This window comes from Aethalodelphis obliquidens, unplaced genomic scaffold (genome assembly GCF_003676395.1).
Source record: "Aethalodelphis obliquidens isolate GAN/ISIS:26980383/991018 unplaced genomic scaffold, ASM367639v1 scaffold12, whole genome shotgun sequence".
In the NCBI taxonomy this organism is placed as follows: Eukaryota; Metazoa; Chordata; class Mammalia; order Artiodactyla; family Delphinidae; genus Aethalodelphis; species Aethalodelphis obliquidens.
In genome coordinates, this window is record NW_020837956.1 from 42,666,462 (window position 1) to 42,684,083 (window position 17,622).

At 50.0% G+C, this 17,622-nt stretch overlaps 1 protein-coding gene across 1 annotated transcript in view; it reads right to left on the reverse strand.

Moving 5' to 3' along the window:
* SNTG2 (syntrophin gamma 2) overlaps window positions 1–17,622 on the reverse strand; it is a 198,557-nt gene that overhangs the window by 50,682 nt on the left and 130,253 nt on the right. Inside the window, exons 9-10 of the mRNA XM_027113931.1 lie at window positions 16,370–16,497; window positions 221–350 (exon numbers count right to left, since the gene is read on the reverse strand). Of these exons, the coding sequence (XP_026969732.1) occupies window positions 221–350; window positions 16,370–16,497 (258 nt within the window). The remainder of the gene's footprint in view (window positions 1–220; window positions 351–16,369; window positions 16,498–17,622) is intronic.

Here is a 17,622-nt window from a genome sequence, read left to right on the forward strand (position 1 = left end):
GAGGTTTGATTCCGTCTACACTCTTATACCAGGAAACTTTTAGATGACTTAATCTTTAACTTTTTTAGTCAAAGGTTTGTTATGTTGAAAAAAAAGTGCATGTTCTTGTGTTTAATGTTATTACCAACTGTTTCAGGATTCACCATAAGTAACAAAACATCATAATTCTTTTCGTGGATTAAAGAGCAAAAACAGGGACATGGAAAGTCTCCGTGCTCACTTTTTGCAGCGTCAGGTCGCTGATGTTGGCAGACACGGCCCTCAGCCAGGCGGTGCTCTCCTGCGCGGTGTAAAACCAAAGCCTTCCCGAGCTCGCCCCATCCAGGGCCTGCACCTCAAATGCACTGGACCTGCAGGAGGAGGACAGGAGATGCTGGAAGGAGGGCCCTGGGATCCGATGCCCCAGGACCGGGAGAAGGCGGCGCCCACTCAGCCCTGCTCAGCACCGACCTGCAGTCACCGCGGGAAACACAGCTCACAGCCGTGGGCACAGCCTAACCCATCTCCGTATCTTAGGTAGGTTTACTGAAATTCAGTTCAAAACGCTGAAATCCCTATTTCTAATTTAATAAACACATGAAAGGCAGCTCCTGTAGGAAATACACTTGCTCTTAGAGCAGGGCTGGAGTTACTGTTTTGTGGGGTCCTTAGCAGTGATTCTTTCGGAGACCACTTATCATGGTCTGAAGGCTCTTGACCCCGTGATGATGGAGCAGGTCAAACACCACCATTCCTCAGCGTCGATGGTATTTTAGGACCACACGTATATACGTCTGATTTACAACAGAGCTTTTGAAGAAGTTGGTTCTCCTTTATTTTTAACCATGAGAATCAACCTGCCACAAACCCACCCATGGCAAATCATTCATAACGGCGACATCACTGTCTCTAATTCAGTAGTTCTCCCCTATCATGCAAGCCGTTTTTTCCAGAGATAATTTCCATATAACTATTGCTATAGACTGATGTGTGCATTCCCCAAAACCTACATGTTAAATAAAGCCCTAGTCCCCAGTGTGGGTATATTTGGAGACGGGACCTCTAAGGAGAGAAGCTTAGGTGAGGTCAGAAGGGCGGGCCTGATCCAACAGGACTGGGGGCCCTAGAAGAAGAGGGCCCAGAACTCTGTTCCATATGAGGACACAGTGAGAAGACAGCCGTCAGCGAGCCAGGAGGACAGTGCTCACCAGACACAACCCTCTGGAACTTTGATCTTGGACTTCCAGCCTCCAGAACTGTGAGAAAATAAATTGCTGTTGTTCGAGCACCATCCCCCCGCCCAACCCCCGCCGTCTGGTGTTTTGCTAAGGCAGCCTGAACTGACGAACACAACCCTTACAACAAAAGAATGTCACACGTCTGTTTGTTTTCTCTTAAGAAAAATGCACACTAACCCTTGCAGCTTATATCTCCACGGCCTTAAGAAGACAACTGAAAGGCTAAAAATGACAAAACAAACTTTTTTTAAACAAGGTTGGCACTAAATTATGTTTTAATAGTCTTTCAGATGTGGGTTCAATCATGGTTTCATACGGGAAAGGATACAAGGGCGGGAGAAGGAAGTAGAGACATTATAAACCAGCCCTGCACGTTCTTGGGCCAAATCTACCAACCAGAGTTTCTCTGATTAAACAATCCGTCTGTCTTTTTTATAAGTAGATATCCCTGACTATGTACCATTCCCACCCTAATCAGCACTGCTTGAATCAGAACATAAGGTTCATTTACAGACAAGTGTGTTATTGTCCCTGCACCCCGCACCCACCCGGGCTCAGAAATTTTACCTGGCGAGGGGGTGAGGGACAGGCAACAAAACCTACAGCTCCTGGTCAATTTCCACAGGAAGTGACTTCATTTGCAGTAGAATGTGGAGAAGTTCAAGGTCACAGGCACTTCAAAAACAGGAGCAGTTTGGTGAAAGGCAATTAGAAAGAGTTTCATAAATTAAATGAATACAGGCTGAACTGCTGGCCGGCTAATTCTCGGGAGAAAACCGGAGACTAAAACAGCTGGAAGGAGCTCTCCTGTGGTCAGAACAAATCTCAGACACCGACCCCAGGAACTAGTTCTTCAAAGGAACCCAGATTTGACTGGAATATTCTGCCGATCCATTATACCACAAAGCTTTGCTGAAAATGATAGACCAATCCGCTGGAAATGAGTGAAGTTGAACAGCCGGGTGTGGTCACAGGAAGAAACCAACCTCGGGCTTAACAGGACTGCGGGGAGAGCGGCGCCCAGACTTCACTAAAATGATCCAGCCGGTCACTAAACAATAAACAACAAACCGCGGGTAGGGGTGTGGCGTGAGGACCTGCACCCGGAGCTGCTGGAGACAGGACAGTGCGCCGCGCCGCCTGGGGAAAAGCAGGCACGGAAGGCGTCTGCGAGGTGACCAGACGTCACATCAGGCAGAAGGACTTCAAAACAGTCATTGTAAACACGTCCAAGAAACTAGAGGAAAGCTTGCTTAAAGAAGTAAAGGTACAATGACAACGTCACTTCAAATACAGAATGTTAGTAACGAGACAGTAGCTACAGGAGCGAGCAAATGAGTGCATTAGGGTGAACGAGTGTAATAACGGGAAAAATTACTAGAGAGGCTTGACAGGAGGTTCAACTGACAAAGAATCAGCAAACTTGAAGACAGATCAGTAGAGTTTATGCAATCCGAGTAAGAGACAGAAGAAGGAGCGAAGAGAAACTGTCAGAACCTCTGACACTCAAACTAGAAAATGAAGAAAAGGTCTCCTGTTACTGCACGGAGGTTCCCCAAATGTTGCCGTATCTATTTGGTTTATAGTGTTGTTCAAGTCTTCTGTTTTCTTCCTGATGTTCTGCCTGGTTTTTCCATACACTATTAAAACTGGTGTATTGAAGCCTCTGACTATTACTGTTGAATTGTTTGTTTTGCCTTTCAATACTGTTAGTTATAGTTTCATGTATTTTGGTGTTCTGTTTTTAGGTGCATATATATTTATAATTGTTATATCTTCCTGATGGATTAAACATTCATCTTTTTAAAATGTCCCTCTTTATTGCTAATAACATTTTCAGTTTTAAATTCTATTTTCTATGATATTAGTAAAGCTACTGCATCCTTGTGTTTGCTGTTTGTATATTTTTTCCCATCTTTTATTTTCAATCTATTCGTTTCTCTGAATCTAAAGTGTGTCTCTTGAAGACAGAATACAGTCGGATCTTGTTTTTTCTACTCAGTCTGAAAATCTTCACCTTCTAACTGGATTATTCAATCGTGCAAATGTAATTTTATTATTGGTATAGTTAGATTTATGTCTGCCAATTTACTTTTCATTTTCTACGTGTCTCAAATCTGTTCTGTTCCTCTTTCCCTGCTTTCTTTTATAGTATGTGAATATCTTCTAATTAAGCATTTACATTTCTTCAATGATTTTAAATATATATGTGTATATACATACAAATAAAGATCAAAACATAAAGCAAGCAGAAGGAAGAAAATAATGAAGATTAGAGCTGGACTTAATGAAGCAGAGAGAGAAAAACAACAGAGAAAATCAATGTAACCAAAATCTGGTTCTTTAAAAAGAACAGCAAAATGGACAAAGTTTTAGCTATATTGACCAAGAAAAAAGAAAGAAGAATCAAAATACTAGAATAACAGGTGAAAGTGGAGATATTACCATCAATATTACAGAAGCAAAAAGGATTATAAAGGAATCCTTGAACAATTGTATACCAATAAATGAGATAAATTAGATGAAATCCTAGAAAATACAAACTACCAAAGTTGATTCAGGGAGAAATCTGAATAGACAATATTACAAGTTTAGAAATTGAATTTTTAACCAAAAAACTAACCACATAGAAAAGCTGAGGCCCAGATGGCTTTACCACTGAGTTCTACTAAACATTCAGAGAAGAATTAATAACGATTAGTCACAAACTGTCCCCAAAATAGAATAGAACATTTCCCAAATTAGTTTATGAGGCCAATACAACCTTAATACCCAAACCACAAGTCATCACAAGAAAACTACAGACCAATATCTGTTTTGAATATGGATGCAAATATCCTCCGTGAAATACTAGGAAACTCCATCCAGGAACATCTATTGAGAATTATATACCACCATCAATGGGAGTTACCCCAGGAAGTCAGTCAGTTTGACATCTGGAAATGTTATACATCATAGCAACAGAATAAAAAAAAAAAATCACACAATCATCTCAACAGATGCAGAAAAATCACTTGACCAAATCCAAAATGCTTTCATGCTAGAAAACACTCAACAAACCACGACTAAAGGGGAGTGTTCTCAGTGTGATAAAGAGCTTCTACAAAAGCCCGTGTAGGGCGTGTAGACAGTCGGCTCTCGGAGGAAAATGGATGAGATGTGAATCCATCGTGTTCGTGCTTCAGCTGTGTGAGACAAGCTAGACGCCTAACCTTTAAAAGATCCTTGTCTACACAACGGGTCTTGAAATGCCAATTATACCACAAATGGAAATATTGGGAGAAACAAGTGGGGTAACGTAAATATGGTCATACCAAACCCACAGATCCTATACAAACATTGCTACCAGTGAGGTCATCTGTCAAGCAAAGCAATACAAATTAAACATTATATGAGCAGAAACGGCGAAAGTGTTGGCGTGAATGCTGATGATAGATGCCAACGTACCAACACAGTATGAAAACAAATTCGCACTTTGGCTTATTGTACAAAAGTCATATTAATTAGAGGCAATGACACAAACTCTGTGCGTGTATGCCCGAACGACGGATGGACATTCATGTCTCCTGATTGACTCTGAGGTTTTATTTTCTCAGCTTTTCACTTGTGCGGTGTTCAGGCTCCCCTACAACGTCCCTCCCCCGTCCACAGGCGGATCCTGCCTCATGGTTCTACGGTCATGGCATTGGCTCAGGATTCTCAGGACTTTAATCCCATGGTCAAGGTCACAGTCAGAACTAGAAATCCCAGAGTACTCGGGACTCAGCGTGCTCTGTGAGGTCACATGTCAGCTTTGAAAAATCAGCAGTAAAACCTACACCCAGAGAAGGTAGAGTATTTGGCGCGTGTGTTTCCCGGGTAGAAACGAAGCCAAGCCCCAGACACCACTGTCAAGGGCCAGGGAAGGAATGACCCTGCCCGTGCCTTTGGAAAGCCTACCTGCTTCCAGGATTCCTTCGAGACCTGAGAGGATTTTGATTTTCGAAGAGAAAACTGGTGAGACGGTTTCATACCGTGGGAAATGAGTCGATTCACAGTTTCTGGCTAAGCAAAAGAAATCTATTCCAATAAGGCTCAAAGTACGTGTATCTTAACCTATTAGAAGATTGAGGAACTGAAAGTTCAATGTTGAGTCTGCACTGCCTTTGGAGGAGGAGGGGTCTGCATCTTCTCTTCCTACCCCTTCCCCCCCCCCCCCCTTCTCCTCAGATGACAGCTCCCCCCAGCATCCTGCTGCTCCCCTCCCGTCCCCGCAGAGGCCAGCCCCCCAGCCCTGCCCAGACCCTCCCACAGTCCCTCCTGAGACACTCTGCATCAGTACCTTTACCAGGCCAGCTGCTGGAGGCTGCTGGTGACCTCACAGCTCATCTCAGTTATGTTACAGGCCTAACGCTGGACATCTGTCTGCATCCCACGTCTGCCTCCTATGGCAACAGACGATCTTCCCACACCGACCTCAGCTGTGCCGTGGAATCCCAGCATGACCCAAATCGGGCTCTAAGTACTGAGCGTTCTTAACTGCCCCTCAAAGCTTCAACATTGGAGAAAAAGAACTCAAAGTTTATAAATCATCTTTTTAACACGTTGTGTGTTTTTTAAGGAACGAAAACACTCGAGCTTCCAAAATGACCCACGGAACCTCTTACCCACGAGTCATGGCTCACGGCCATCCAGGCCCCCAGGTTCCGGCCAATTCTGACCCTTTACACCTGGACCGCATCCAGGGAGGACTGACTGCACACAGCATCTCTGCTCTGGTGAACCTGAAGGCCCCCTGCTCTGGAAGCTGAAGGGTCGGTGTCTGTTTATTTTACTCACATCGAGAGTTACGAACATTCACTAGACAAAATGAGAGAAAAACGTGTATATTCCTCAGAATTTGAAAAAAATCTCCCAACTGCCATTCACATGTCACATTTCAAGCCTGCCTCTGTGGCATGCGTGTTATCTTTTCATGGAAGCCAGAGAAATATTTTCTTTCTGCTTCCCCACCATGCAGCAGCATCTCTAAGGGCTCCATGTTAAACAGTAACAAAGACCCAACTTCAATGCAGGCACCCTTCTCCCTGTGTCAGTTTGTTTATTAAAAAGTCACTATTCCTGGAAGATTCCAGGCACAACAAAAGTCCAGCAAGTCCAGGAAAGAAAGATAACTTCTCCTGCGTGCTGCCCCGAAGGCCAACTTGCCCTCCTCTGTCACCCCGATCACCATCCTGAGACCAGGTCCGAGTCCTCCGAGCCCCTCGCCCATCATGGAGCAGGGGCTTGAGAGGTGTGAGGGCGAAGGGTCCCCTGTGGGCGGCGCCCGAGCCAGATGGCGGAGCCCCTCCCAGGGGTCCCACTGAAAGAAAGCGGAGGCAAAACCACCTCACCTAGGTCTCCCTGCTGGTCTGAGCTTATGCCTGTTTCCTGCCTGCATTTACTGCCGGACGGGAAGCTTCCAGAGAGCATGGACTCCTGGGTTTGCCCATTGCACACCCTCAGCCTGCAACATCTCCGGCAGCGCTGCACGGAGCAGGCATGCTAGAATACCTGTCGCGTCAGGAAGTGCTGGAGAACACGCAGCACGGTGGAAAAGGCTCCCACCTCCCATGCCCACTGCCCGCTGATAGAGAAACCACTGTCCTCCCAAGCCGGCCAGGGGCGCGGCCTCCTCATGTGAGAGCAGGCACCTGAAGGACCGCTCGCTGGGCCGTGGGGACAGGTCGGCGAGGTAGGTGGAGTGACAGCGCTGCAGCCGGCACGCGCGCACATAGATATAAGAATATTATACATGTATTCAGTGCACGGGGACAGGCAGCACAGAGAACCCAGGCTCTGTACTTGTCAGAGATGTTTGCAGAACCTGTGCAATCATCTTCCTTATATTCTTAAATTCTTCATGTTTGAACAATTAATCATGCATTTGAAAATTCCCCTTTCCATAATGATTGAAACCGCTTTGAACAAATTCAAAATACTGTAAGTCAAGAACAGAGAAATATCTTTACTGTCTATAAAAATCAACACATTCTAACAGATTCGGAGGCGGCTAAGATCACTGGCACTGCTAAGTCCTGACGTTTTCTTTTTACAACCGTTTTGAATAATGGAACCTGCAGCTTTATCCTATGAATAAGGACATCAGACATAACAGACACTGCATCTCTCTCTGCATTTTCTTTGTCTTTCCCTCAGGATTTCTGTGTCCAGGAGGCATTAGTCAGCCCTCGAAGGCTTTCACTTCCATGAAGCAAACCTTTCGAATCCCTGGATACCTCCTTCAAAGTCGACGGGGGGCCATTCTAATGGGAGTGACCGCTGACCCAGCATAACATTACAGCAGGTGCCACGTGGAGCAAACACTACAACCAGTTCCTACTTCTTCGTCTGCTGATTTATCTACTAGGAAAATCTGAATTACTGGGTGAAAATACATGCACTTCCTGAAAGGCTGTAATCTGCACCGGGGAGCCTCTGAGTAACGATTCCTTCCTTGAGAAATGCACATTCTACCCTCACAGCCCTCCCGTTTCCCCGCGCTCATTAGCCTTTATTTCTACATTCAAATCCATACTTCTAACTACTTAACCCTTGCTGTTTTCATCTAAACGAAGAGCCTGTTAGACCCTGAAAGCAACTGAGTCAATGGATGTTTGTGAAATGGGCAAGTTTGGTGTCAGGCAATGGATTCATTGGTTAATACTTTCTCACTTTTCAACCTTCAGTTTTATTTGCATAATAAATTGATTTTTAAACATATTTTCTTATTTATTCCACAGGAAGCTAACTTAAGAACTTATTCAAGAGAAATGGACACGGGGATGAACTTTCTGGGGGTAAATTAGATGTTTGACAAAATGTCTTAAAGGCCTTAAAACGTTTTAACCTTTTCATTCCATAACCTTACCGTACTACCTATTCTAATGAAATGATGGAATAACAATGTGAATAACAATGTATGCATAACGACATCAGAGCACTCCCCAAAATATGTTTTAAAAGAAAAATAAGCCCCGGTCTCATTATAAAGGAATACTGGGTATGCACTATGCACACCAAGAGGACAAAAGTCTCATTAAATCCCAATGTCCAGACACCCATCCACAGTGTTCTCTCTCCATAGAAAAGTCCAGACAAACATACGTTAAGGTGATAATGTAGTTTTATCTCGTGGTAGAATTTTAATGTATTAACATTTTCCCCACACATTTATATTTCCCAAATTAGCCAGAAGCAATGTTTTTAGCTGTGAACCCTATGGATATATGTATAAATGTGTGAGTGTATATACATATGTATACGCGCACACACATGCGCACACCCGTGTCCACACACACGTGCACGTGGCCCCCCTGCCAGCGACCCCTGCTCGTCACATCCGCGCGTGATCTGCATCCTTCAGAGCTGCATCTCTCCTTCCCAAAGGCCCTTCTAACAACCTGTGTCCTCCAGGTCCGACAGTCCTTCCCACCCTTGCACTGTAACACCTCACAGCTTTTGGACATCTAAATTTTTCTTCCAACTTAATTGTTTGCTAGAATATCAACACTTGGGTGACAGAAAGGAGGTTTCTTCCCCTCTGTAGCACGTGGCACTAAATGGTGGTTAAGGAATGTTTCCTGCACAAGCTCCATGGTGGAGATTCAATCTTTCCAAGTTCTTAGGGGACATTTAGAGGGGCTCAGGTGGCCAACACCAGGAGGGTGAGTGATTCTCCAGGCAGCACTGCGGGACCCTGTCTTGGAACCCTGGAACTCGCCGGGTCTCCCACAGTCTGAACTGTAACATCAGGCCACCTCGTGAAAACTGCCAGCACCTCTTCTGTGCAGTAGAACCACACAGACCCTGCCTTCAGGACTCTGCAGAGTTCATTCCTTCAATACCTGGTGCTTTGTTTTAAACACATGTTTGTTTAAGTCTGCTGGAACGGTTCCACGACTCCAGTAACATGACCATATTTTGCACTTTGAGTTTTCATCACTTAGATCTCTCTTCTGAGACAGAAACACTGCATCTCAAGGAGACACTGGAAATGCAAACTCTAACCCGAAGACCCAACACCAGTCTGGCGGCCGGGCTGAGTGCAGTGAAGGAAGAAATCTCCATGCCAGGACATCACTCAGCCAGGACAGTGTTTTACCCCCTTAGACATGACTGGGAGCATCCTTCATCCTGGACACGCCCACTGGTAACTGCTCCACCAGGAAGCCCTGGGAGTGTCCTGAATCCTGGACACGCCCACTGGTAACTGCCCCACCAGGAAGCCCTGGAAGCATCCTGCATCCTGGACACGCCCACTGGTAACTGCCCCACCAGGAAGCCCTGGGAGTGTCCTGCATCCTGGACAATCCCACTGGTACCTGCCCCACCAGGAAGCCCTGGGAGTGTCCTGCATCCTGCACAATCCCACTGGTAACTGCCCCACCAGGAAGCCCTGGGAGCGCCCTGCATCCTTGACAATCCCACTGGTAACTGCCCCACCAGGAAGTCCTGGGAGTGTCCTGCATCCTGGACAATCCCACTGGTAACTGCCCCACCAGGAAGCCCTGGGAGCGTCCTGCATCCTGCACAATCCCACTGGTAACTGCTCCACCAGGAAGCCCTGGGAGCGCCGGTCCTGAGTCTGGGGAAGGAGTCGTGGTCTCGGGGTAAGAACAGAGTGGGGGCCATGAGGAGAAGGGGGCTGACGGCTGTCAGAAGAGGAGGGAAGCAGACTGACTGACAGATGGGGCAAGGCATGGGGTCAAGGGTCAAGAGTCAAGAGTCACATGCATGCCCAGGACCACCTGCCAGGTAGAGGCAGGAATGGAAATGCAGACGGAACTGGGTCAGTTTCTGAGAGTGTGACTTCAAAAGTAATTAGAAAGTTGGTCGAATTCATAAAAAGCAGGCTTCCCCTGTACACCCCCAAGCCTGGGGTCAGTACCTAAGGAGCAATGGGACATGTTCCTAGAGACAGCAGCCTGCCTGCTCCCTGTGCCCGGGGTAGTTTGATCCGGTAGAGCGAGGTCCCTGAGGCCCTCTCCTCTCAGCAGCAGGAAACTCTGTCACTTCAGCTCATTTGCTTTGTTGTGACGATAGGGATGCTGGTGAAATGAGGACAGAGACGTGTGATCCCTCAGCAGCTGGTGGAGATGGAGGGTCTGAGACAGGCGACAGCCAACCCTGGAGATGCTCTCAGGAATGCAGGGCGCCCACAGGAGGCCCCTCGTCTATAGCGACGCCATTCTCCCACCTTAAAACGCCCTCCTATTTACTGTCATTTCAAACTTCGAGAGCCTATTACATTTCTATACACAAAGGGAAGGAAAATCAATTTAACGCTCCAAGGGGAAGGCTTGCGATGACACCGGCCCTACTCGGATAAGAAGAGAAGGCCCGAACGTCCGAGGGCTGAGGCTCTGCGGCATCTCTCAGTAGCTGGGGCTCTGATCCCCTCACGGTCACCCTGGATAATCCTCGGCGCTAAAATAAGAGGTGCTACTTTGAGACACTGCCATTGGATGCACCAGGAAAGAGAGAGAGAAAACGTTCTCCGAGGCAGCGAATCCAGCAGAGACAAGGAGCATCTCCCAGGATAAGTCTCGATACCGCACGTGTGGGATGGCGGGCTGGGGACAAGTGTGAGACCCAGCGAAGAGACACGGGAGCCCTGCCACCTGCACCAAAGACGGCGACTCGGAGCTGCTCTGCGCCGGCTGCACCAGGAGTGGCCTGGCTGTGCGGGTCACCCAGCTCGAGTCCTAAGCAGCACAGACCAGGGAAGGTTACAGAACGGTCCTCGGCGGTCAGGTGGGCAGCGCTTCCCACGAGCCGCGGAGGGAGGGGCCCTGAGGCTTCCACGTGTCAGCAGTGGCCCCCCCGGCAGCCCCCGGCCCCAGAGGGCCGGACAGCAACCTAGACGGTCACCACTCCCGCTGGGGACCGTCCAGACCCGCCGTGCCTTCCGGTCGTGGTGAGAAGCCACCGTCCCAGGGCAGCACGTCTACACGGGGGCGACTCACGTGGCCCGTGGTTTGGAGATGATCACAGAGGAGGCAGGCTGGCCTCCAGGGTTAAAGCCGGTGACCAAGGACCAGAAACGCACGGTGAAGTGAAAGGCCCACTTCTCTCCGCCGGCGTCCGGGGGTAGCGTCCTCTGTCCACACCCACAGCGGGACGGCCGCCCCGGCGGGCTCTCCTCCCCAGGCTGCCCTCCGCAGCGGCTGCAGCCCGGCTGGCACCCCAGCCACTGTCCCGTCACGACCCTGTTGCAAGGCCGGGCTTCCCCGCGACTCTGTGGACACGGCCGACCAGGCAGCTCCTGCCTCGGAGAAGCTGGCCCACCTCGTGCTCCCAGGCCGTCCACACCCCGTGTGCAGGGTGCGGCCAGAGCCTGGACGTTTGCGGGACGTTCCTAGAAGGGCATCATTCCCTCTCAGTAAGCACACATGCCCTAACCTTCTCTCCCCACGATGGAAATTTCGGAAAAAATTAAAGACGCAGTGAGTTGAGAAAGACAGCAGCCTTGTTACTGAAAGTGGGGTCCGGCTGCTCGCTGCTCAAAAGCCAATAAAGAGGCCAGGAAAGTGGAAAGGAAAGTTTGCTTTATTTTGGGTGCTGGCAACCTGGGGGCAGGGTGGCCGACTTCCCCCCATTCCCCACTGACAATCAGGGGGCAAGAGCTTTTATAGACGGAGGGAGGGGCTCCCTGCAGAAACAGCACGGTCCGCTCTGATGGTCACCTTGAAATTGGTGCTGCCGTGCTCTGACCAGCATCATCTTGACTGTCTTAAGTACAGTTAATCTTCGGTTCCAGGGTCAGTGTGTTCCCATTCCCTTGAGGCCAAGGCTCCGAATTGTGGCAGCTTATGTCATGGCTACATCCTGGTCATCGTGGAGTTCACTCCTTCCACCAGACACTGGCGGGGTTTCAGTGTCTACAAGACGGCTCCCAGGATACGGCTCAGAATATGATCTATAGCCCTTGAGGAGGGACTAAAGGTCCTTGACTCTGCTAATGACTAGACTCTTATTATTTTGTCCTGTTTGTTTTCTTTTGCTTCTGCATTTTTCACTTATCTGATTAAACTTATTTTTTGCCTAAAGTTTTTCTACAGACAAAAGGCAGGTGGAGGACACAGGGGCTGGGAAAGGACCACAGGGTCGTGCTCCGTTCCAGCCTGACACCCGACAGCTCCCAGACCGGCTGTGGGATTCTTCTGCTGAACATAAACAGTCCCGAGCCCGCCCACAGCAGGCGAGGGCTCTCCCCAAACTCCAGGAACAAGACAGAAAAGGGCTCGAAATCCTGCCCGAGCAGACGGAAACACAAAGGATGTCCGGCCACCAAGACCCTCCCTCATCCCACCCTGACGACGGTGCTCCCCCAGGACAGGCCCGGCCCTGCTCCCAGACACCCCACCCTGCATCCTCCTGGATGTAGTCAAACTCAACGATGACCCCGGGGGCCCCCTCTCCGAGCCCCCAGTGCAGAGCAGACCCTGAGCTCCTGACCCTGCTATGGTCCCCCCAGCACGAACCCCGCCCCACAGAAGCCCCTCCTCTTGTGGAGACGCCTACGGCCCTGGGATCCTGTCTCCCCTGCTCTGCTTGACCCCCACTTTGAGGATCTCCCAGCTACAGGAGAGCGGGTTTTGGCGCAAGTGTCTAAGCATGAAGCCGTCCTTTGCAAAGCAGATCAGGGTATTCAGCAGGACAGTTTTGACTTGTAGCATCACCTTTGAAAATGTGCTTCTCTGCAGGATGTCTCCAGTATGGCTGCTGTAGAGCCCGTCTGGTCCCTTCCGTGCTCTTTACTCTGAAATAAGGGGACCTCCTCCAAAGCCACATGGGGTATTACTGTCGGTGAAAAGACGTCAGCCACTGCTATTTTCACAAATACGAAAGATGTGGGACAAATAGAACTAAAGCTTTAGTTTCCTTCCGTCCCTTTGGAAAAAGGAACGAGATAAGTGACTCCCTACACTTTTTCAGGCCAACATAGAACAAGAGCCCTGGGAAGGGCCCATCTGAGCAGAAGCACAGAGAGCAGCGCCTCGCGTGAAGAATCCGCCGGCGCGGGTGAGCCTGCGACGCGGCAGCGACAGCTCGGATCTGAGTCTCCTCCCCCGTTCAGGCCTATTCCTCAGCCCACAAACAGTCAACAATGGCGGTAACCCCACACCTGGCAGCACACTTCTAAAGGGGTTTAAAAGCTCCCTTAAACCTCGTTATTTTACGCTTTCTCCATAAACCATCTTAGGAAGCGGTGGAGAATTCACATCATGTCCTGCCCGCTTGGCTATCAGGAAGGGGCTCCCTGAGGGCAGGTCACGCGGCCCCAAGAGGCCCAGAGGCAATGCGGGATTAGAGACGGTTCCCTCCAAACCCTGTTCTTTCCTCCACACCATCCGCCTCCCCTCTTCTCGCCCAAGTCCAGAGCCCCAGGCTTTAGATCGTCTGGTCTGAGGCTGCCTCCCTTGTGGCTGGACTGACCGTCTGGCAAGCACACGTTTCTCTTGTTCTTAAGGACAGTCCCGACCCCTCAGCTTCCTAAGATACACACACTAAGCCGGTACCCTGCTCAGCCCAGGTCTGGGACCCTAACCAGACTCGTCATGGGGACGTGAAAGCACAGCCAACCGCAGACCGAGGCTCAGCGCGTCTTCGAAGGACAGATCCCTAAGATGGGTCTGAGCACGCCCTGCACTTAAGCTCAGACCACAGCCTCCAGGGCACAGGCAGCTGCACCCAGTTACTCTGTCAGACACAAAGCTAGGTGTTGCCAGGCGGGATTCTGCAAAAGTAATTCAGACCTGAAATCAGCTGGCTTTAAATTAGGAAGATTATCCAGGTGGCCCGACGTGGTCTCATGCCCTTCACATCTGGGTCTGAAGGTCAGAGACAGGAGGTCAGATTCCATGCACGAGAGGTCATCTGTTGCCGCCTTGTAGGGGAGAGGACATGTGGCCTGGAACTTGGGTGACAGCCAGCACGGAGATGGGGAACCCAGCCTTACAGACTCGAGGGCCTGAGTTCTGCCAACAACCAGCGAGAACCTTGGGCAGCGCCCCGGCTTCAGGCGAGAGCGCAGCCCGGTCACACCCCAGCATCGGCTTGGAGACCCCGGCACACACAGCCCAGCTGACCCGTGGAGACTGTGAGATGACACACTCGCGCTTTTGAAGCTAAATTTGCACTAACTGGTTATGTAGCAACGGAAAATGGAGAGGGTCCTGCTCAGAAAACTCTCGCCCTCTTCACAACCGTTAGTCGCCCCAGGAAGCATGCTTTCCTCCTCGCAGTGTCAGAGAAATGTGCTAACAACCACCTAATAGCCAAAAGCACGAGCTTCTGCTGAGGAATCTGTGATGTCTCGTGGCTACTTCCCAGAGTCTGCAGACGTGGTCTATTTTCCTACGTGAGCACTCGAGGAGCAGCCCTACTTTGTAAGGAGTCGGCTGTCACCCTCACTGGGCATCGTGCTGTTTTTACACCTGTTTTCGTTTCATATCAAGATGCTCTCCCCCAAATTCTCATGGAACCATCTTTTCCTGCCCTGGGCAGTCGATGATTCGACCTTCATTAATAGTGATGTATAACTTACGGAAAAGCTTAGTTCCCACCGTGCCCAAGAACCGCTGACACTAACGTCCACCTGACAGCGAACAGGTGTGAGAGGCCCCCGGCAGAGGACAACCCTGCAGCCCCGGAGGTGACGGGACATGGGAACCGTCATACTCACCACAACTGAGTTTTATCATTTCAATACGTATCTCAATGTTAGATTTAAATATGTGTCTACTCTTTAGAGAATCTTTTGAAACGTCTTCGGAAAACTAAGGCACCTCAACCATCGTTGGCCAAATTACTGTACTTTCCAAACAAGGAAAACGCAGAGCAGCTGGTGACAAATTTTGGTCCTACAACTGGACGACGACAGAAGCCCCAGGACGCTGACCTCTGACATGCTCATCCCACTTGTCTTCATCCACTCAGAGGATCTCCTAAAAATCCTTCCCAGGCTATAGTTTAGAGCTTTGGCTTTTAGATTTTAAAAAGCGTTTGGTTTAGAGCTGGCAACTCCTAAACCTGCTCCGTGCACGCCCCAGAGCCAAGGTCCCTCGGGAGAGAGCACAGGAGCTGCAGAAGTAACTCAGGCTGTTTGAGGCCACGTGCTCACCTCCTCTCCTCTTCCCCTCCTGCTCAATGTGCGACCAGGGGGCTACAGGGCAGGGGAGGGGACAGCATCCCCTCTGAACGTGCACGTTAATACTGACGTGAGTCAGACAAACACACTCGATGAAATGCAGAATTTTCGTCATTCATTTTACTTTTTGCATCTTCCCGCCCACGTTAAAATCATGAGAGAGTCAGCAAAGCTAATGAGATATGTTTGTTTCCATAAAACGACATGGAAACCTTTGGTTTGCTCTTAGCATTTGACAGCACTTCCCAGGGCAAAGGAGGGGCGTGTGACCACCCAGGGGCGCCTTCTTCGGATGCTTTGTGTTCACACGAACATGGCCTCCGTGGGCACACGTGTCTCATCAAGGAAGTACTCAATTCCAGGACGACGAGCGCTCTTCCCTTGTTCACACAGTTCTCTCCCCAGCTTCTTGAGAATGAAAGGAAACTCACCACCCACCTACTTCTCAGCCTTTCCACAGTGACTGGACAGCACAGTTAGCCACAGATGACACACTGCACTAACTTAGAGGGAAAAATGCTACCTATTCCACAAAACCGTGAGGGACACACAACCTTTACAGGTGAAACTCTGAAGTTACTTCATTAACCAGGCTCGAAAACTAGTGAGCAGTTCTTGAACTAACCTTCTCATTTTATTAATGAAGAAAATGAGGCCCGTGGGGTTTAACTGACTTTTCTGTAATTGTATGCAACGTGGATAAGAGTACAGTCTTATTTCCAATCTAATTCTGTTAACAGTTCAAACTGAAAATACGATTTCTTCTTCTGATGACTATGTCTCAGAAGAATGAACACAGTCCCCACTAGACAGAACCCTCCTGACCGCAAATCGGCCCCTGCTCTGACTAGTGTTTTCTTATGATGCTTGACTTTTATTAATATTGTGACTATTTCTGCAAATGCTAAATCCAGCTGGAGACAAGGACACGCACCTCGGGGTTTATCGGCGCTTCCCACTCCAGACATCGGTCACGCACCTTACTTTTTGTGCTCCAGCTCTGCACCGTGAGACCCGAGCCATGGACAGAGGGAGGGACACGGCGTCCAGCCAGCGCTTCTCATATTTTGGCTCATTAGCGACGGGCGAAGAAGGCGAGGACGGAGCCTGCGCAAAACAGACGAGAGTCAGCGGCCACAGGGTCAGGTGGAGGCGCCAAACACAGGGGAGGCCCCGACGGGCCCAGACATCACGTCCCCCAGACCCAAGTGAGACACATCTCAGCTGCTGCAAAAGCACGTGATCATTCTCTCAAAGCTCCGGAAAGAAAGAACGGCTCTTCTATTTCGACATAAACGATTTTCTGCCTCTAGTTTTCACACAGCATACTGCTCCAAAGACAGAAAAGTCCCAGGGAAGGGGATGGGGAGAGACTAAAGCTGGAAGGAACCTGAGGGACACGACGAAGGCTCTGAGTCCAGGAAGGCTGTGAACGACCACGTCTCCCTGGAAGGTCAAATCGGAGCGAGTTCAGTACATAATAATATTGACGACACGCTAACGGGTGCCTAGGTCACAAGACCCTGCCTGTTCATCAGTGGCCAAGTCCCCACTGTCTGTCCAAGGTGAGCAGAGAGGGAGCCCGTGGGGAGGGGTGGCCCGGTCCCTCCTCGGCGGGGCCTGCGGGGAAGAGGAAGAGGCTCGAACGCCTGAATGAAGCCACGCAGACAGCCAGGTCACCAGACAGGACGCCGCACGTGCCCAGTTAGTCACAGGGTCGGATGCTGGCCCGTCTCGCCCCCTCGGAGAAGACAGCCCCGGCACGCGCGGCCGCGCCTCGTGGGACGCCGGCTTCCGTCACTTGGAAGCATCCTCGCGGCAGCCGTGGCTCCCAGCCACAAGGGCAGGTTTTCCCGGCACCTTCTAGCTCAGGCACGGGCGGCCAGAGCAAGGTGTGAGTCCCCGGGGCACTAGTTAGGACGGCAAAGCTGGATCTGCCTGGGAGCGCTGGAAAGGCCCCCAGATCAGGGAGGCCACTTCTGTGCTGTCCCGACAGGGGTCGTCGGGAATATGGGGGAAGGGCCTCGCTAAGGAAAGCAGGGCCTGCAGGGTGGCGATGGTGAGCGCTGGAAACGGGCTCTTACTGGGACGGCTAAGGCTGCGTGGGACGCGCGGTGCTAGAATGCTGCGGACTCACCTCCACTCTAAGACTCCAGCAAGACCTGAAACCACTCTTACGGTGAGGATTCCTTCCAGGCCAAACTCCCGACGAGTCTAGTGTCTGACCGTCTC